At 36.2% G+C, this 22,506-nt stretch overlaps 1 protein-coding gene across 6 annotated transcripts in view; it reads left to right on the plus strand.

Moving 5' to 3' along the window:
• Positions 1-22,506, plus strand: part of LOC126857838 (lachesin-like) — a 250,168-nt gene that overhangs the window by 190,267 nt on the left and 37,395 nt on the right. For all 6 annotated transcript variants that reach the window (XM_050607649.1, XM_050607653.1, XM_050607648.1 and 3 more), the window contains 3 exons: positions 4,144-4,351; positions 4,742-4,903; positions 20,537-20,665. In XM_050607649.1, coding sequence (XP_050463606.1) covers positions 4,144-4,351; positions 4,742-4,903; positions 20,537-20,665 — 499 coding nt within the window. The remainder of the gene's footprint in view (positions 1-4,143; positions 4,352-4,741; positions 4,904-20,536; positions 20,666-22,506) is intronic.

A 22,506-nucleotide genomic window follows, 5' to 3' on the forward strand; every position in this document is an offset into this window, starting at 1 on the left:
GCCTGTCAATCGATCGCTAAAAAAATTCCTATACAAAACGAATGCGAGAATTAAGCATAAAAGTGATCGGAGCGAGTGATGAACGCGTGCATCTAGATTGCATTGAATCATCCATCGTACTGTCAATAGATAACGATACGTGCAAACAGAATCTTCGCGCGTTAGTTAGATAAATCACATGCGTAGTATAATTGTAAAAGCTAGATATCCATATCGTATAACCTGTCACGATCACTACAGATTTGTTATAATTTAGAGTTGATCGTTTCTCAATATTTTATATATATATATATATATATATATATATGTATATGTATATGTATTTGATGTGTTTGCATCTGCAAAAATATAATTCTTTACGATTCCTATAAAGTCGTCAGTAAATATCGTGTTTCCTTATAGATATTATTTTCTCGCATAATTCCTCTAATATAATCTTTTTTTTTCAATGTAGATAAAGTTTATAAAAATGTTATCTAGAGTTTTTAAAACATTTAGTTGCAAGTACAACTTATCCAATCGCGATGTGGGATATCTATTACGTGATAATATTTTACTTTTAATGGAAAAAGAGATATCCAGTCGAGACTTTGAATCACTGCCAAGATTTTCAATCGAACTTTGCGATCAGCGGGAGACCGTTTGTCGAGACCGTTTAAGATCTAATATAATATCATAGCCATGTATACCGCAAAGAAATATCCCTTTTTAAGATTTTTATTCGAGATCGTTAAAACACTGGGATTATTATTTTTCTATAAAGATGACTTTCGTCATTATCTCAATTATGTTGATATTTACTAATGCGTTTTTTTTTTATTATTATTGTCGCATTGAATGCTTATTTTTGTCAACGATTTAATTTTCAAGACACTCCGGCAAACACATTTATATAAGAGAGTATCATTTTCCTGCACGTTCTCGGCGGCTTCTTTCCTCTTCGTTAGAACTTAGAAGCCATTCGCGGTGCGTGACTACGAAAGTTTCTCTCGTATCGCGCTACAGTGACTTTTCTGAGATCTTGGGAGAAGGCAACTTTCCCAGTGCGCATACCTCTCGCTTATAAACCGTCGTGAAAATTGCCCCGAGAGATGTAGGTAATGTAAAACTTATTAATCTCACAAAGTTTGCATGGAATTATATAATGATCAATTTATAATCTCGAGGAAGAAGAATGGAGGAAATTGATTTGTAAATTATTTAATTAAATAATTTACATTAATAGGAAAAACGATTGAGACTACTGTCGTATGACGATCCTGTATCGTGTGTCTCGGAAAACTTACTTTTTTTCCCTCCGTTAATTTTTTTTTTATACATAGGAAAATCTGTCAAAAAGTCGAAAATCTGTCAAAAGAGACGATTGCGTCCGTGTTGGCGTGGTGGATTTCAGAATTACTCGCAAGCTGGAGCAAGATCTGACGAGTTCGTAGATCCTCTGGAACCGGCAAATCCTGTTGGCAGACAAGAGCTTCTGAGATCCGCCACCATCCATCTTCTCAGCTCTTCGTTAGGAGAGCCGTCAGTGGCGTCTGACTGTTTAAAGAACTTTCCCAGGATGTACTGTGATTTCCGTGCCTGAAACTTTTGCTTACCCGAGAGCCGACGAAAAGGAGAAACGGTACATAGACGAACAATTCTAGACGGAGTTGTTGCCGAGTTCCTAGGTTGAAATACCTGAGGGGAAAAGAATTCAGGACGGAGTAAAACGGGAAACACCAACTTCTAAATGTAAATGTCTCGTCGGATTTAGATTCGCGATTAAGCATAATTTGTTTGCTGAATAATTTCAAATAAAATCACTTCTCGCGCGTCGTACAGCAAACTATGGCAATAAATCTAATACTAAGCTTTATGTTCCTTGTTATAAAGTTTTGCACTAAATAACTATTGTGAAACTTGTGTCATGAGATATGTCTATTATTTAACTGTTTAATTAATTAGATACATCAAACTTGAAGTTCTTCTCTTTGGCAGTCTACTTGACTTGCAAATTGGTAAAATGTTACTCTTTCGAATTATATTAATCTACATCATTTAAAAAATACGGTTTTCCAAAAATTATAGAAATATTGCTATGATATATTTTGCATGAATAATGGTATAGCGGCGTACGGTATAGCATTTCGAATAAAATTTGAAATATTTTGCGGGTTAAATGAGAAAGAAGAATAGAAATAATACAATTTATTTTGTTCGAATGGGCTGTCTCTGGCTTAATTTGAGGAAGCACATATACACTGAAAAAAAGACGAGTAAAAAAAGAAAGAAACGCCATTTTCGCGGATCCACGTGTTTTGTCAAACAGTGATAACGAATTTAAAAGAAAACAACGAAAGCAAGAGCCAGCATAAACGAATCATTGTGCAAAATTGTGATGTAAAATTTGATTAATATTCGATTCGAAATCGCGTGTTGTCTTTAGTTATTTAACTTACAATACTTTATAATTTTAGAATGCAGCTAAAAATGTTTAATTTTCAATTTTGAAATCTTATTTTATTAGAAATTCAATTGTGATCAATTTTTTATTAAGCATAAGCAATTACAAGTTGATAGAATTTACGATTATGTAGGAGTGATATAATAAAAACTAAATACCTTTTGTTAGTGAAATTAGAAATAATATATCAAGTTGATATTATCAGCATAATATAATAATAGAATCTTTATAATTTTAATTTATGTTAAAACTTTAACAATACAATAATCTATGCGTGCAATACAATGATAGTTTTTAACATTAAAAAGATATTTTTTTTTTATTATATAATTGAAACAAGTCTTTTCTAGAAATTACAAGACATTCGTAGATTCTGTTATAATTTTTTGATATTATTCTTTTACAAAAAAAAAAAAAAAAATGAAATTGCGTGTAATGTTGCATTTCGCAAATAGACAGAAAGGAAAATGCTACTGGAATAAAAGAGCAACCGAGCCGGATGGAATTGCTTTTTTGTCTCTTTTATTAAGAGAAATATCCTCAAAAAGACTTGGAAGAACATGAAAAAAATGAAGAATAGTGAGCGCTGTCGCGTCACCGAGGTGTTGTTTCGAAACTGCGGTCAGACGACGAAGATTTAAAGTGCATGGTTAACTCAGAACTCCTTGAAAGTGTATAAGCTCTGTCGCGAAATGAGCTTAGTCGGTGGCCTTAATTGGAGTAGTTGCCTCTACGGGGCGTAAAATACCGGCATAATAATGTTTAGTCATAGCGATCGCGCATAGAGAATACTACATCATGATATTCTCTTTCTCTTTTCGTTGAATTGGTGTAAAAAAATGAAATCATATTAAATGACGAGCATAAAAAATCGCCGTTGGCGGTTCCTGTCTATGAAGAGAATGTTTCGCCTCTTTCTGACGAGAGAGATTTTGGCCGCGAATTTTGGGAAAGGCGCGCGATGTGCTAATCTGGAAATATTCAATGCAAGAACGCGACGCGATAAACGGCGGCTGCTTTCTACTTTTATGAACCCGTGTCTGTTGGAGCTGTATTAAGCGAACGCGATGAAATTTTTAACGTGAAGGTTGTTGACCTCTTTGCTGCCCCTTGGATTTTATATACGATTAAATATATGAACTTGCATATATTTAATTACAGTATATACATATTGTATTTTATAAAGTTTTAAGAGTTTATTGCCTTGAAAAATAATCTTTATATTTCGTAATGTCGTGATGTCTCAAATCGAATCAAAGGAAAATATTTTAAAACATAAGTGAGAGATACGCTTCTGCAATATATATATATATATATATATATATATATATATGTATATATACATATATATATAATAAATTATAACAAAAATTTTTAATTGAAAAATATAAGGATGAGTGATTTGTTGTTATTAAATTCCACGCGAATTATCTATTATTTTCGTATTTCATATCGCATGTTTATTGTTATTGTTTGCAAAATTATAACAAAATTATAACCTGATAACGCAAATTTGTGATATTAAATAGAGACATGTAACATAAAAATGTATTTAATTTATAAAAAATATATTTTATAAATGAGAAAAAGAATAGATAGAGAAAAAAATATAATTTTTGATATTATATAATAATAATAATTAATAATATATATTTTAATCTAATAATATACATTAAATAAATATTTATTTTTTATTTTAGGTGGCGTGGATTCATGTTGGTCGTCAAATGCTGCTGACTATTCACAAGCATGTAGTCGTGAAAGTACCCAGGTTCTCTGTATCGCATGACAATCAGAAAACATGGTTGCTTCATATTAGTAGCGTGCAACAAGATGACCGGGGTTATTATATGTGCCAAGTAAATACCAATCCAATGATAAGTCAAGTGGGCTTTCTTCAAGTCGTCGGTAAATATTATTTTACTAATAATTTCAAATAAACAATTTTTGTTCTAAATTTATGATATTTCCTCTACAATAATTAATATATAATATAAAAAAATATCAATAATGTATCAATAATGATTATATTAATTAACAAAAATTATATTAATAATTAGATTGTACTCTTTTTTTTTTATTTTAAACTTTTTATCAAATCTAATTATGTTTGCGTTACGCGACGCATATAAAGAGTATATAATGTTCTGTAATGTTCTATATTTACTCAAAACAGAGATACGTATGTCAAAACACGCATTTAAATGGAACGTTTGACAAACATTTCATTTATATTAATTACACAGTAGCATGTTGCTCTGAACTTTAAATGAAGAAGTTCTTTTATGCATGTTCCAGTGCCACCAAATATATTGGATTCTCTTTCTACGGAGAGCACTGTGGCAGTTCGGGAACATCAGAATATTACTCTTACGTGCAAGGCCGATGGATATCCACCGCCGAAATTAATGTGGAAACGAGAGGATGGTCAAATGATAAGCCTCAACAAACATCACAAAGGTATGTCAGAATGTCAAGTCTTCTTCTATTTGCCATTGTTCCGTTTAAAGTAAATCATTCTCTATTTATTTTATACACCTGCCATATCGGAAATCTATTTTTATTCGCAGCTCTCTTGATATTTTGCGTCTATTTCAGTTATTTTTAGCGCAATGAGAAGCTCGATATTATTCGTGATGTTACAAACGAAGACTTTTATGATATTAATTATCTATTGTGTATTATTTATTGGTTTAGGTACCATTTCTCATGTCACTAAAATTAATAGTGTGTTAAATAACCCTCTTTACTTAATCATACAATTATTGTTTATTTTTTGATACAGATATCTGCCAATATTTTAAATATTTTATTTTAATCTTATTATTTTATATGTATTTTTATCCCGCACTTTCGCTATAGATATAATTGTATTGTATATCTAACTTGTATTCGAACATTTATATAAATGTTACAATGTTGTAACATTTTACATTGAATTACATATTTGTTTCGAACGTTCGGAGAATGTTCTTCGTTCGTTTATGTAGAAAGTTAGAAAACGATTTCAACGACTTTTCTCTTACTATGTTTCGAGATCTCTTGTCTACGCGAATCGAAACTTGGAAGCACTTTTACAAGGGGAAACGAGCGTATTTGTAATGCAGCCGAAGTTCAATACGGAAAGTAATTTTTGGTACGAGGATGTTCTTCTCCGTACGTTTTTCTTCAAGTTAGACCGAGTCCCACGAGTCGCGGCATCTCGCGCGAGTAACGGTCCAGCGAACGTTTGCTGAATTGAAGAAATTCGAAGTAAATTTTCATCAATTACGAACGTAGATATATGTGTGAATCGTGAATCAGCAGTCCGACATTAAAGTGCGTTAGGAAATGCGGAATAAAATTGAAGAGAGTCGCGTACATGTTCATCGCGATTTAACAATTTTATCTCTTTTCAACAATCGATATTATGAAAAGTTTATTAATTCGATACCGTAGTGATGCGCAAATAAATTCAGTGACGAGAAAAGCGATGAATATTTAGTAATACAGCAAAATAACTATATATATTATTTAACCGCATACAGTGATTTTTTTATAATTAAGTCCAAGGGATAAAGCATATTTTTTTATGTAATACTCAAATGTCACATTCTGACATATAAGTAATGCGCGATGAGAATATTTTTAATGTAGACAACTGTATCTGAAAGTAATAATGTCATTATTATTAAATAATGTGATTTTTTTTACGTTTACTGACTTCATCTTAGATTTAGAAGTAGATTTAAATTTAGAATATGTTTCTTTTCACGATGTGATATTTTTTATGTGACAAGCTACGACTGTTAATAGGATTTTATTAGATTCTCAATAATTAATCGTTTGCGTGTTCTTACCATCGACCCATAGCATTTTACCGTTCTGCTTTCGTGATTAATGTTGCAAAAATGGCATGCTTTTTTTTTTTTTAGAAGCTTACAAGAAAAGAAACTATCAATTTCATCAAGATTCACATCACATCTCTTTATGAATCTCTTTAAATATGCGAAAACGATTTTCATATCTACCATTTCATTCATATCGTGCTAATCTATGAATCACAGATTATCCCGAATATTGCAGTAATTCTAGTTTCGGATGGATTAGAACGATCTTTATTATTTAAGATGTTAAATACTCTTATTAAATAATCCATATTAATTAAAGTGTACATATATACTCACATACTTAATGTTTCACGCGTACACCTGCTCTGAAATATTACGAGAGATACATTTCGTCCCTCGAAATGAATCATTTTCACAAGAGAAACAATTAATTATTGAGGTCAAAATTACGATACCGCAAATTTGACCTCGAGAAACTGCGAAGGCAATAAATCGTGGCAATGATGGCTCGTAAAGCACCGCGCGTTTATCTAATGTCTACATTGTGCCCTTACGCGTGTTATATCGTTATCGTCTTTGCGCGTTTAGCGTTATACTTCAAAAGAGAGAAGGAGAGGGTGAGAAGAAGAGAGCAAACTATACACGCTCCATCGGAGAATGCCTAGAGGGTGCTACGTTCATGGCAAAGCAATAAAGTACGATAAACTGTGTAAGTTCCTCTACCCACCATCAGTGCTATTAGCAATGTAATTATCGCCTGCTCTTTGGCAGTCAATAAGTTGTCTTTGAAACGTATCTCTATATCTTTCCTTCATTCGTCTAACTACGATGGAATTTCTTCATTGAATAATTAACGCAGCTAATATCATTTTTCGCTTAACATGAATCTTCAAATTTGATCAATTTAAATTAAATCCCATGATTTTTTTTTATCTTTCTTATCGCGTCATTTCGAATCTTTATGAAAGATTAGCGATGCGAGCCATCGGGAGATTGAATAATAATATTATTTTTCAAAGTAAGCCCTTCTCAAGCATTGTACGTAGTACTAACATTATTTTTCATATTCGGCAACACGTTGTCGATTTATCGATCGAATACATATCACGTTTTCTCTTGTGAAAACGTGCCAGCGTTGGGAAATCTTCAGTGGCCACAATCTATATGAGTTATCGCAGTCAAGTGCAATAAAGTTCGGTAGGTTCGCCCTGCAGCGTAGATTGGTAAATGCAATTATCCGTTTTCGCGATTCCTTCCTTGTGCCGCATTGTGGGCGCTTCCTACTCGTCTCTACTCGTATATAAACTCGTCTTGGTCGAGAAACGCGACGGATTCTACGAGTGCCCTACCTACCCTACCTACCCACCACCCGCTATCGAAAATCCGCACGTTTTCAGGCTCGTATAATTGTTAAAAGGCCACGAGAGTTATGCGCGCGCGAAATCCCTGATGGGAAACACGGCCGCGAATTAACGCCGCGAGATACGATAAACTATGTAATGCAATTGTTACGCGGCGCGCAATTCTGTCTATCAATCGCGCCGCGATCCCGCCGAGTTGCGTTCGCATAAATATTTCGACGTAAACGAACAACGAACGATCATCGTCACGCAGAATCATCGTGTCGCGCGATTTATTGAAATAGTCGCACGTGTTTAATGCAGATTATCCTAATTGGCTTAACGGAGCTTTAAAATTGCGCGAGTTTAAAATCGATGCGACGCGTGCGATACGCATCGACGTTTAAAAATTAATCGATCCTCAAATTAGAAGCGACACCGTATATAGGGACATTACACGAGCGATATCATAATTTTGTGCGCCGCATGTATATTCTGCGATATAAAACTAACCCGTTGCATTTCATTTGAAGCTTCATCCTGGAATGTTTAAATTGAGCTTTCTCGATAACCGCGGTTTTGAAACGCGTGATAATTTCCTTTTGTTCTCGCACATTTTTCATAATTAATGTATAAATGAAATTTATATCAAATTTTAATACACTCTCGGCTGTTGATATTCCGACACATCGTCTTTTTTCTACTTTTATGCAGACTGTATAAACTTTCATTACATCGCGTATAATATTATATTAATTATTTTAATTAATAATGTATTTTCCGGAATAAAACAATTTTCTTTTTTCATGACATAAAAAAATTTGGATTCTTATCGAGTCTCTTTTAAACACACCTAAGAATCCATTAAAGTGATGTATTTCGTAGCGAGGCGAGCAAAGTCACCGCGAAGGCAGCAAGAAGGCAGGGGGACAACCGCAGGGAAAACACAGGAGGTACATCGATGCAAACAGCGGATTAGCCAGGGGGATTTATACAGCGGGAAAGCGCTATCCTCGCGTAAAGCTTGGGCGAAGGGCTTTTGCTCTCGACCTCGGCGCTCTTCTTAAATATTGTAGAGATTAATCAACTCTCTTTCCAAGCCCTTGGCGCGCGAGCAGCTTCCACCACCGAGTTGCGCGAAGGAGAAAATGTCCGTCAGCGGGGCGGACAGTCGGCGGGTGCGGGGATGACAGGAGGGTAGGGAGGGGGAAACGTGAAGGGTGGAAAAGAGCGCCTGCGGGCGGGTGTGAGAACGGTGGCACGAAAATTATGCGCACACACGGCGCGTCTATGAAATATGCACTGGTTACTAAAGATACGCGACGGTCTCCTTCGGCGTGATTCCGACGCTGAATTAAAAGGGTCGCCCGCTGCTGCTACTGCCGCTGCTGCTGCTACTAATGTTGTTGCGGAGGAGGAACGCGTCTACGGGAGGCTTAAGGTTGTAGCAGCGCAGCTTCGCGCGCTGCTTTAATTTCTTGAAGGAATTTAGCCCCTTCGGTGCTCACGCGTATGTATTATTAGAAATGTTTGCGAAGCAAACTGGAGTTCTGTCAATTATGTCATAATATCCAAGAGATAAATCTAAATAAAAGCTCTGAGAGACAAGATTAGATATTTACGAAGAGAATGATAATTTGTGTTGGAATTTTAATTGATAAAATGAAATGAAAGATGTGTTCAATTTAAAGGGGAGCAGTAAGCTGCTTGTGTGATCATCTGCAATTAGTAATTGATGATTATTTGTCGATATTCTACTAATTACTCTTGTACATTTATGTTCATCAACAAAATTTCGGGAAAGATATTTACGATGCACTGAGATCCGCAAATAATCTAATCCGCGATTAAGTTCATGTGAGTGTGTAATATTTTATTTATGATTTCTTATGCGCCACCAGGATTTGCGAGTAATACACGTTAATAGCGCATGTGCTTTCGTATATTCCCGCATCCGTATAATCCTTCCTAGTATTCATTTTTAACAACGCAACGCACTTTACGCTAATTAAACGCGCTTCGTCCCAGCTTTGTGCTTGAAATCCCGTCGCATCCCTGCGTAAATTTTCTTCTGAAAAACAACGATAGAACGCTATTCCCCTTAATACCAGGTAGCGTAATAGCTTAAATACAGGCATAATTCAAGTGAGAAGGATCGCGAGTTAAGGGCGTACTCCACGTTCTTTGCATCCGTGTATATTATGCCGCAATACATCGTAGAATAATCACGGCAGCTCCTATCATTATAAATTGCTCGTAATAGCTTTCGAGCTATTCATTCTCTCTTGTCAGCAATTAACTATAATTCGAATGATTCTGAAGGGATAGCATGAGGTTTCTTATGAAGCGCGAAATGCAAAATTAATGGTTTATTATTATGCACAGGGTGTCCCAAGAGGAAAAGTTAATATTCTAGAAGGTGAGGGGATCGATTATTTTAAGCAAAAATGTTCACATATGAACGAATATTCTATTCTGAAAAAAAAAAATAAATAAAAAAAATAATAATAAAAAATGTGTCACTTGAATAAATTGGAAGCAGTACGTAATATCTCTTTATTATCAGTAATTTTGCAACTGTACTCTTGGCAATCATTCGAAATAGGACACTTGTTTATATTGACCTTTCCTCCTTGTACACCTATATATAAGTAGTAAATATTTAAATATCATTAAGCATAGCAGTAGGTTTTTTACTTTAATGAAAAAATATTTAATATTAAAAATATTTAATATTAAATATCAGATATTTTTTATTCGCTATTTGACTTCGTGAGATAACATTCATTTCACGCGCGTTTAGAATAAATGTAATTAATAATTTTTAAAGATATATACAAAATCTCTATAAAATTATGCATCTACATATAGAGAATATTACATGCATGACAGGGAGATGTAAAAACGCGTATATTTATCTGAAAAAAAAAAAAAAAAAACAAATAATAGAATTACACACGACGAAAATATTTTCAAGTTTTCTATTCTATCTCGCATTTTCTCTCGTCATCTGTAGAAATATGACAGACGAATATCTCGCAATTTGTATACGCGATAATAGCGTTGGATTATAGTACATACGCGGACAATTAACGGATCGCAACCGCATGTAAGGTAGTTGCGTAACGTGGAATCTTCCGGTGACATTATTACAATGCGTCGCGCATCCATCAACAAATAAGAGGGAGCAGGTAGGCAACCTCCTTTCCCTCTTCTCCCGCCTCCTCGGGGTGTCACGATCAGAAACGACAATCTAGCTCCGTTCGCCGCGATGTCGTGCTGAGCTCCGAGATCGAGTTATCGGACTTCGTATCCACTTTCGGGAACGCATCGGTAACTTTTAACGAGCGCTCAAGTTCGGCAGCGCACACGTTCCGACGACAACGACGCGACGCGCTATGGGAGGAGGGATGCTTTACGTCGATGACATACGTGCGCGAGGTAAACGAGGGTATCTCATCTACCACTCGCGTTGCAGTTTGATACGTTAAACGCGCGCGACAATGCTTTACATTTCTCTATATTTAATACAAAAAATTCTACGCTGCGGAAAAATAATTAAAAATAATTTTTCGTGAAAAATCATATTACATTCGTATAAAGATAATTGAAAAAGTATCTTGTAACTTCTGGTTTATTAAAAGATGCGGATATATGTTGCGTTCACTGAACTATACATCATGTTAGAGAGAGTCCTTTATTACTTTTTGCTTCATCTTCTGCAAAGCTTTTGACTCGTTGATGTATTATAGAAAAATATTGTCGATATATAATGTATTTATTTTTGAAATATTTATCGTACCTAATTAAAGACAGCTTGTATGTTTACACGTTTAAGATCATATATAATTAACGACGTCTCTATACGGATATACTTGTTTCCTTTCGTAAGCACGTATCGAATACACGAAGTTGCATTAGATCTATGAAGGCGCTTGTTTCATATCCTTACATTGTCGAGTCACGCCAAAGGTGCCAGTCGCAGTAAGAGACAAGTTATATCGGTACTTTGTCCAGCCCGAGGCAAAACTGAAGTTTCACTGCGCAGGTTATCGACGAAGAGACACGGGGGGACTCTCTAATGGGATTGTTAAGGATAGATTGAATCGGTAATTTCAACGCAAAGGCCCCGCCTGCTGATTTCCCATGTTTCTTGATTTCTCTTAATTACTTCTTATGTACATAGATAAGATTTGAGATTTGACGAAGCAAATGAGTTTGAAAACTGTAGATGTGTTTATAGTTAATATTAGATTAACTGTTAGTATATAAATATCAGGATAACTTTAATAAAAACTTTAAAATCAAAATGGAGATATTAATAAGAGTTTTAAAAATACAACTTTAAAAATACAAAATTGTGATATGAATAGAATGTTTTAATTAGCGGAAAAAGAGACCTCTTTTGGCGAAGAGAAAACCGGGGGATCGCGAAGATAAAAAGTAGACTCGACTAAAGTATTCTGTTCGCAGGATTGCCTCGTTTCTTTATTCACTTTTTGAAAGTGACCACGTGCTCTGGTCATTCAACCATCGTTACCTCGAGACTTACGTAAATAGAATCAACTCATTTATTGCTGGTGGATTAATCCATTTCGGAAGCAGCGTGCTGTATAAACGGCCAAGAACTTTTAGCGTAATCGCGCTCCGCTATTTTGCTTCGCTAATTCCACTTTTTTCCCCTCGTCGAACTGTCGTTTCGGATCGCTACTTCGAGAGATTCGCGTGCATGGACCGCCGTCTTTATCGGCGAGTGAATTTTTGCGAGCGTCATCCGAGAAAATTCGGAGAGAGAAATACGTTTGTTCCTCGAAATCATTAGTTTTTGTCGCGTGGAATGCAATTCGACATGCTTCCTGTTTACAAGGCACTCGGAAGAAAAGCCGGAGTTCCCTTGTTTTGCACGCTTCGTCGGCGTAATTCAATTAATTTCGCGAAATAGCGGTCGGCGCTTCCTACCAGACGGCTCCCACTCGGAAGCATAGCTTCCTGTGTTATTCACGGGAAAGTGCCGCTGGAACTGCTGAGCTGATAGGCAGAAGAGCTGTATACGGTTCGTGCTGAGCTTCAAATTCCGACGATCGGAACAGTCTGACGTAATGTGCTAGATGGACGAATCTGTTCAAGGATGTTTACTTGCTTCAAGCTGGATGATGTTGAAATTCCAATAATCGTCTCATCGGGACGGTTACGTTTTAGTATCGAGGTATGTCAGAAATTTCCCCGGTAATGTTTGGCATCTTGAAAGCACGTCAAATATTTTTCTGCGGTATTTAGAGTGATTAATATTATTTTTCATATTGAACCCGAGATTGTCCCATAAAAGTTTTATTTTGAAGATTTTTGTCAACAAATATCAAAGAAGTCGTTGTGATGAGAATCATTGAATACCCAACGAAACTCATTAATCTAATTAAAATTGAACAATTGCATATAAATAGCGAATAATAAAAAAAGGATTGTAGGTAAATTTTAATATAATTAATTCACAAGACAAAGCTATGATTATACGAAATGAATCCAGTCAGGAGAATGTTTAAATACGATCATCAACTATATATGGGAATTATGGTAATATAGAATATTAAAACTTCTCGAGTCGAGCAGAATTAGCTATGTGGATATAATATATGTGGATATAATATGGCGTTAAAGAACATTTTCGTCATATTTGAATTACTTGCTTCGTCTCGCAAAAGCTGAGCGAAAGCTGCTTTGGAAACAAGTCTAATAACGTTACGTAAATTCTTTATTATTTGCTCTCGAACAAGGCAATTTCTCTGAAACCTATTCAATTAGATATTGCGTTCGTGAAACGTCACTGGCCGTTAGATGCGCCACGCTAACATAACACCGGAGAGACGTTTCGGTTTGAAGGCCGAAACCACAGCAGCTTCCTGACCATAGCACAGTGGTTGGTCCTCGTGCACGTTTCTCATGGGTTAATGTCGGTGCCATCTGGGACACGTTGACATCCGCCGACATTCTCCTCCCCAAAGACGGTGTTACGCGGTCCAGTTTTAATCTATTGAGTTTTATGGCAAAATTGTGTCCTCTAGAATCTTTGACGATTGTTCCTAGTTTGATTATTGAATAGAAACGCGTGCATTCTAGCGGAAATAACGCTAGAATGAAAATATTAGTTGCGGAATGATTTTGCAGTGCTTTTCTACGTACTGCGCTGATTCATCGAGTTTTGCAAGTCTGTCGAAAAACCAAAGAATTAATGCTTGTAGCTACATTTGTACTTTCTCCTTATATTTTTGCTTCAAGAATTATCCGTGATCAATTTCTCACATGATTAACTCTGTCAACACGGAAGCTAATAATTTATTTTTGTTTAATAATTGTGTTTTTTTTTTTTTTTTTGATAATTTTGATAATAAGCGCATTTAAAATAAATGTGTATCTACTATTTATTCACATAGTTGTTATAATATTTATTTTTTGTTTGCAAATATCATCGCATTAACTGATCAAATATTATTCATTTATTAAAGAGAATTAGTTATTAATTAATAAAAAATTTTGCTGTTTTCATAAATTATAAATTGTGGAAAGTGAATATAATTAATTAAATACTTGAAGGCAACACAAGCAAATTTTACATAGTTTGAACAATTAACGTTATATAGAATCATGCTAACTTCAATATAGATTCGCAATGGCACTACCTAACAGAACTCATCAACTCCATTACAAGTAATTGCGCGATCTAGTTATAAAACAGTTAGTGTAGCACATGTAGTTCGTTGTCCCAGGCTGCGTTTGAGTCGTGCGAGGAGAGTCAATTGCCGGCAAGCCGGAAAATTAATCGCTTGGTTGCCACTTGGACCGGTTTATAACTCATGCTCAGGTTAATCGTAGCATCCGACTATCCCTCGGTGCAGCGTGACGCCGATGGTCGGCTGTTGCGCCAACCGAGATACGTCGTCTTGCATCCGAATCGATCCTCGTAATCGTGAGAAATGCGTTACGTTGGTTTACTGCCATCGAATACCAAATAAGAACATCCGTTCACCTATTCGCGTCATGCGATCGAACGACCGGAGGACATCGACATGCAAACTTTTCGTCGTTAAATTTCTTTTAAGAAACCTTCGCCGCGCGAGCAGCTGCAACTATCTACTTTATTTTTCACTATCGAAAATGAAAATCGAGGATAAGAGTTTATTGATTTTTCGATATCTGTCGATTGTTTATCATTCTCGAAATATCGAAAAATATATCGCGTTACTTTTGCGACGACGGTAACCGCGGCGTTCTATCGAGAGAATAAATAAATTGAAATTTTATGATAAATATACATTTTACATATTTAACGTGTGCGATTTTCGTTTGCGATTTTGCAACGAAAATATGTACGTATATTTACGATTTTCGATCCGTGATTTCGTTTATCCAAAGAGCCAAACAAATGGGTTTTATCGGCACATTTTCATATTACAAATGGCCCATCAGCGTCGCGTTTGTTTTGTCTCCGTATATCTTACTAGTGACATTTTCAAAGCGAAGAGTGATGATAAGGAAGATTTTAAATCATCCTAAAAGCATGCTGTCGTAGAGCATTGCGCTCTAGCAGACGTCAATTTGCGGCATCGAGTAAAACCGTATCGTCCTTTACCGTTTGCATTTCGATGACGGATTGCAAATATCCGTGACAAGCAAACATTTTCCACGGTTTTCTGTTAGCGTGACGCACCGCTGATCGAATCCGCGCGTTACTACTATTTCGCATCATTATATGTAAAATTATCGCTCGTTGAGCACGCGAAGGGTTACTAAAGAGACCGTAAACGATTTACGATATTTTGCAGCGCTAATTGCACTAAATTTTAGCCTGCTTATACGGCATGATATCGAATCACGACAAAGGGACTTTCAATTAGCGCCAATTAATTTTGCGTTCCGTTATATAATCGATTAATTCGTCTGCAATTAGTTACTCGATATTTTTCACGTCATAGAAAAGTAATATCTATTTGCTAACGCTTTTATGTGCACGTTAATTTTAATTATGTTGAAATGATCTACTCTCCCCCCTCCATCTATTTTTATTATTTTATTAATTTTATAAGAATTATTACATAAATTACTACAATTTATAAATGGTATTACGCAGACACAGAAAAACAGAAATATCTTTCTAAAAATATATTATCTCAATTAACGAAATTGTACGATTAAATTATAAATATATAATAGGATTGCATAGCGATAGCGCAAATAGAGATTACATCGAGACTTCAAATTGGCGGTTGAATTTGAAATATTCGAAATCCCTGAACAAATATCATAACGAGCGATTGCGAAATAATTATTCACATATCCGCTTATTTTTAATACAATAAATTTATTATCTTTTTATCACTTTTTTTGACTGCATAACAATTTTGATATTTACATACTCCGCACTTTAACGGCTAATACAGTATTTTTATCCGCTTGTAAAATCATAAGTCCAATCTTTACATATGAATGCAAATATGCATCAGAAAAGAGGTCTTATTTTATTTATATAATCCGGGTGTATGTATCTGCGGCGCAATTTTCCCATCTAACTTTTGTTACACACAATTTCATCACCGTGTCTTCATCGTCTTCGTCCGGTCTGGCCTCTTGAGCCTTTCATATCCCTCCTTTCTGCATCTTGTGTATTCCATTCCCCCATTCGTCCCATCCCTCTCTTCACCTTCTCACTTTTTCCTCGTGTCGTCCTGCTCGTACCACCGCCGCCGCACCACAGGATCGTAAAAGGCCGGAATTTCTGTTCAAACATCTGCAAAGCCGCGCTCCGGGGCATCTGAGCCCCTCTAAAGCTTCATACAAATTCATGACGGAGCGCCAGGACTGCGCGCGCGCCACGCCACTATCCTCCAAGTTTTCGGCAGGGTGGGATAGAGTAGGTACATATGCATGCACATGCATACGTATCCACCTGGTAGAGTTCGTAATATTATTTAATACCCTTTGCGAGCGCGTCTCGCACTCTCTGGCGTCGGAGATCGTGACGCGGTAAAATTTCGTGGATTACTTCCCGACGTTTTGTTAATAAACGTGTTGCATCGCGCGTCTCCTTCCGGTCAAGAAGAAATAATCCGCTGCAGTTAATCAATGGTTTACTATGACGTAAAGACATTAGACAAAGACGCGTCGAAAAGAGATGTTATGTATGACTGAGTTATAACATATGTAATTATTGCAAAAAAAACGAATAATTAAATTGAAACTTGCAAACGATGCATCGCGGAGAACACATGTATATAAAATATATTTAGAGAATATATAATTTTTTTTTAAGTCTTTGATTTAGAATCTTCGAATGTTATATAGAAAAGAAACGAAAAATGTGTAACAGGATCTCTCAGAGAAATGCAAATTTTCTCTTGCCTCTCATTTATATGTCTTTTACTTTCGTGACCAAGTATAGCGTTCAAATAACGGTATCGATAACGTAATAGATATGTTCACTATCGTACATATTGCGAATTGTCCATTACATTTTATACACGCGATATGCAGCCGTGCGCATTCAAAGCGTTTCTTTTGACTGTTCATTTTTATTATTAACGTTTCCTTTGATGGTTTTACCACATACGTGGTGGAGTTATATTATTTGACAGTATCGGATGGATTTTCTGTTTTCGTCGCGCATCAAAAAATATTTTTCATATACTTCCAATAATTAATATCGTGGCAAAAGTCCATGTACATTTGTATGCTTTTACCTTTTTGCCTCTGTAGGCGAGCTTTTATACAGCTGAGTGAGTTTCACTGCGAATCGTCCTTAAAAATAACTATCAGTGTTTGCTCAATCCGATGTATCGATTTGCATCCGAGCTTTGACGTACCCGCTATCTAAATATTCCCGGGCTCTCGTTGAAGAACGGTGGAATACATTAATATCGGATGAGTTGATGGCGAAATGAACTTGTATCGAGAGGACCGATGCCGCCACGATCAAAAACTCATTGCAAATATTTTATCCGACATATTGCATCCAGGGTAGCTAAAAGAGGCCTGCTTGAGGCACATCAATCGATAGTCGATCAATGTTATGTTTTAAATCTCTGCTATCTATGTTAAAACGAAAAATCATCATCGCCATTTCCTATATTCTCTTTCGCATTTATTATTATTTATTTTTTATTTTCCATGCCGTGCAATGTTACAATTGTGTGATTGATGAATAAATTTGAGCTTGAAGTTTTCCTTTCTACCTAATTATATAATTATATACACGTAATCGTTCCTTCTAGATTTGCAGATTTTAATGATAATGATTTCCAAAAATAAACATATCCATTTAGCGCAATCGTTGCGGGTTTAAAATTAAAATCACTTTCACGCTGCAATATATTTTCGATATAACAATTAAAATCCAAAATGAGAAAGAATTATTTGCGGGAAAAAGTTTCTCCGCACGTCTGAATTGAAAATGAAACGTTACTCTGAAACAAAATTAACATTATGAATTTTTTCCAGATTAAAAGTTATACGAATATTATTATTTCCATTTTAAACAGTTTATCTCTCCGGTTAAACATCAAGCGTGGCAGGCTTGAACGGCAACAACTAGACATCGTATTAATTAAAACGATTAAATGAAGACGAAGCTGTTGGGAAAACTGCGAGGAAAGATCGATCGCTCGCATCGATCGAAATACAGGTTTTTTTTTCACAAGATCTGCGTCAATATCCTCTTCCGCTTTTACGCGCACGGATATCCCGGATCACTACTCGACGGCCGGCGATCGTTTTGCGGCCGGTTTATCGCTCGGTGTTATCACGTCACTTGATATCCACGGGATCTGCCGTTGTCTCTTTCCGGGGCCCGGATTTCGCGCGTTCTCTCAATTATTCGCGCCGATCGATCGGCTTGCGCCTTGCCCCTGCCAATCGGCGACATCGCGCACCGTGTCCACTCTCCATGAGTAGAGCGCATGGCACGGCAGAGAGCACTGGCAGGGCATGTGTCTCGTGAAAGAAACATCGCCGCCCGCTCTAATGGCCGGAGGTCGGTTAATCGCGACTAGGAGACAAGCAAAGCCGGAGTAAACCGGGTCAAAGATTTATGAACGTCACTTGGAAACGAGCGTATCACAATCGACGATCGCGGGCGGTTCGGAGCTTCTTTTATACCTTACGTTTATTTCGATTTTGTTAATTGTCATTATGGGGACCCGCTAAGTCCCTTAGGATTGACGTTGATTGCTGTTCTGCGATAGCCCGAAAGGATTAGTCACGAGAAACTCGTGTACGTGGCTTTATCTGCTAACGGTTTATGAAATATAAAATTATATATATTTATATTATATATTTATATTTAATTATATATATATATATATGAAATATAAAATTATATATTAATATCATGAAAGAAAAAATGTATACGATTTAAAATGTTATATGATAGAAATATGTAAATATATCCGTTTGCTTCTTTTTGCTCCTCTTCGAGCAAAGCATGTTGGATTGAAGATTTATAAGCGGTAGAAAGTATTCTCGGAAAGAATATCATGTCTAAATAACGAGAAGAAATTCTTTTTCTTTCTGTCGGATTCCCGGCGAGAAACTTCTTTCTTAGTCTATCGAATTTCGTTCTCCCATCCATCGCATTATCGGTCAGTAATTTATTACCGAAAGTAATCTATTTCGAGATACGCGATCTATATAGACTGCGTAACGTTTCACTACGTAACGTGGTCAAAGATTCAGAGAGAGATAAAATATCATTAGTTTACTTCAGGCTTTGTCCATTAGCAGATACGTTGCTGGAATATAAATATCACAAAAATTGATCGCTGAAACTTTCCGATTCTATACATCAATTTTATAAATTCTTGTCACGCCAAATTGAAAATATGATCATTATTATAATATCCATTGAGAAAGTTCTCGTTAGTTTCAATAAAATTTTTTAAACTATCACTTTTAAAAATTTGCATTATTACTTGCTGTAATACATTTCTAATTCAACACAATTATATCGGAACAACTTGTTTTTATCAGAATTTTTCATAATGATAGTTTGATACCGCCAATTTTTTGTCACGGGGCTATTGTTTTGCTTCTTCTCTCTCTTTTTTCTTCCATTAACTCTCGTACCAGTTGTTTCCTCGCAATAAAAGAATGGCAGGTTTTGGTTGATGCAACGTAGACACGAAGCCAATACATCCATCTTCACCGATAATGACACCGAAAATCCTGATCACGCGAGTCGCATCTAATACTTGCATCGTCGTGAGTCATTCGCGACTGTCGCATAACGATTTTGTACAAACTTGGTTTAACGAGAAAGATTTTAATGGTAAAAAGATCCTAATGGCATCGAGTAAGTTTGAGGAAAATGGATGGATATTAACTTCGACTGCGTCTCTCTCGTGACTCTTTTATAATTTTACTATAATCTTACTTTAAAAATACAAGTTTCGCTGCAAACTTTCACAATATAAACCAACCTAGATATCTAAGGGCATAAATCAGCCGGCAATAAAAACATATATATATTCGGGGTTCTTGTAACTTTACTACTTTGGGGGTATGGCGTAAAGTTACCTATTGGATCGATACATCTGACATCATGAGATTTATTACAATCATGATCTTTATAGCAATCGTTTCACAAGTCGAATTTTTGATATCTGCGTTATAGTTTTTATTCGTCATACAAACATTTACATGTATGTTTTGCATGTTATAAATTTTAGTTTTATACTTTAATTTTTTTTTTTTAAATTTGCGTACATATTTTCGTGTAAACTATATGTTTAATTACTAAACAAATTGTCACTATTTGCATAATCGTTTTGACTTTCGCGAAATAACAAGGATGGAATATTGTTTTACGTAAAGGTCCATAATTTCCTAAATTATATTTGCGCCCTCGACCAAGCTGAATCAATTGCCGCTTCTGGTTTCAGTGACCGTGTATGACGGCGAGCAATTAAACTTGACGCGGATCACGCGCAGCGAAATGGGCGCTTATCTCTGCATCGCGACCAATGGCGTGCCGCCCACAGTCAGCAAGAGGATCACCGTGGATGTCGAATGTGAGTTTGTTACAAGCATACCGTACATTATTATCGCGTTTCCACCTAACGAATATGAGATACGTACACGTTCATCGCGAATGGCATGCTGCTAGCGTGAAATGAGTACAATGTGACGCGATAATTATGATGTTACGACGTTACATATTGAATGTTGAGCAATAAACGCTTAACGATGTGGATATTCAACTCGTGCATTTGGTTAAAATATATGAAGCGTTATAAAATATAGTGAAATATTCCCGAAACAATATTGATATAAGGTCATGTATGGGCTATATGTGATTTTGTATAATTATACAAGTTCATTTTTTCTCGGATTATCTGTCAATATCATATGATAAATAAATGGCATTGCAATTTAAATACGTCAAGATTGTACAAGATTATTACATAATGGATATAATAATTTATATATGTATAAATTATTATATAATGGAGAAAGAGATAAAGATATAGAGAGAAGAGGAGATGAGTTGTATGTATGATAATGACGTAAAATGGAATGTACAATAGTAACATGTTACACAGCTGTTGCGACTTAATTACCATAATTAATTATGTTAATTGGTTGCGGCAGACATTATTATAATTTTGAACGCCAAATGTTCGTAAAATGTCTTAATTTCCCAATTCATTCTCGTGCGCGTAAAATGTCGTAAATATAGCGGCGCACGCACACGTGGCGCGAAACTTTCCCGAGAAGAAAATTAGACATCCTCGTCGGGGAACGGCTGGAACGTATCCAACGACGATTTATCGAATAAATTTTAAACACTTTGTCATACGCAAACTCCGATTCAACGGCAGGATCTTTCTTGCCAGCTCGTGTATTGTTTAAATTTCATTTCACGAATTGAACACATACACACAAACACACCTGCGCGTGCACACGCCGCATGCTGCATGCATAGCGGTGCACGTGCTGCGCTCCGAATACGTGTATCAGACAACAAGGCAGCGAGGGAGGTACGGGGGGGGGGATAGGTCGGAGGGAGACGGTGTCGGGGAAAACCCGAGGGAAATACCGAAAGCCGCGCGCAAGCCGTCCCGTCGGTCCTGGTCATTTTTCCCTTTTATGAGTTTCATTCGTTCGTGTCACTTCGTATGCTTGCAACCGGCTGCTGTTGCATGTCGGTGTGATGCCGCGTGCGTGCGCGGGACTTGACGTTGTTGAGGGAAGAAGAAACGGTATCTACTGTACGGGCGCAGAGGCGGCCCGGGCAATATCTTCTGGAATATTTAGGGAGGCGGGGGACATATTTTATTTAGACGAGCGGGGCGAAACCATCGGTTTTCTGCGCGCTGTGCCGCGCGCGTTCCTGGGTCCACAGCGGACGCTCGAGGAGTCGTCTTCGTCGCGCTCCGAATGTAATACCTGATGTTGCGGCATGTATGTATGTATGTATACGCGCGTAGGGATTTGCGGTATATATTACATCGGTTTCTAACAATTTAAACGCATATAATTAGATTCGACCGAGAGCCGCGGGGGAATTCTTCGAAGCTGATCGACGATGTAATTCTTTCCCACCTGCGTATCTCGCAGGATCGATAATCCACTATGACTTTTTGCCACTTTTCTGCTAATCAACGTTATACATATGCATACTTAATATAATAATCTTTGATCATATTAATGCTTTAACTGTCATGTTTGATATACATTAGTTGATGTATTAATCTTGCGTTATTCTACTAATTATATATCGACGATTGATTTTATTTTACATTTTTCGAAAGTATTTTCATAATTTATACACGTATTTCTAATTGATGATCTTTATTACGTGTTTTTGCAAGTAATATGGACATAACTATATAGGCCATAGCTAATTTGT

This window comes from Cataglyphis hispanica, chromosome 23 (assembly GCF_021464435.1).
Source record: "Cataglyphis hispanica isolate Lineage 1 chromosome 23, ULB_Chis1_1.0, whole genome shotgun sequence".
Classification (NCBI taxonomy): domain Eukaryota; kingdom Metazoa; phylum Arthropoda; class Insecta; order Hymenoptera; family Formicidae; genus Cataglyphis; species Cataglyphis hispanica.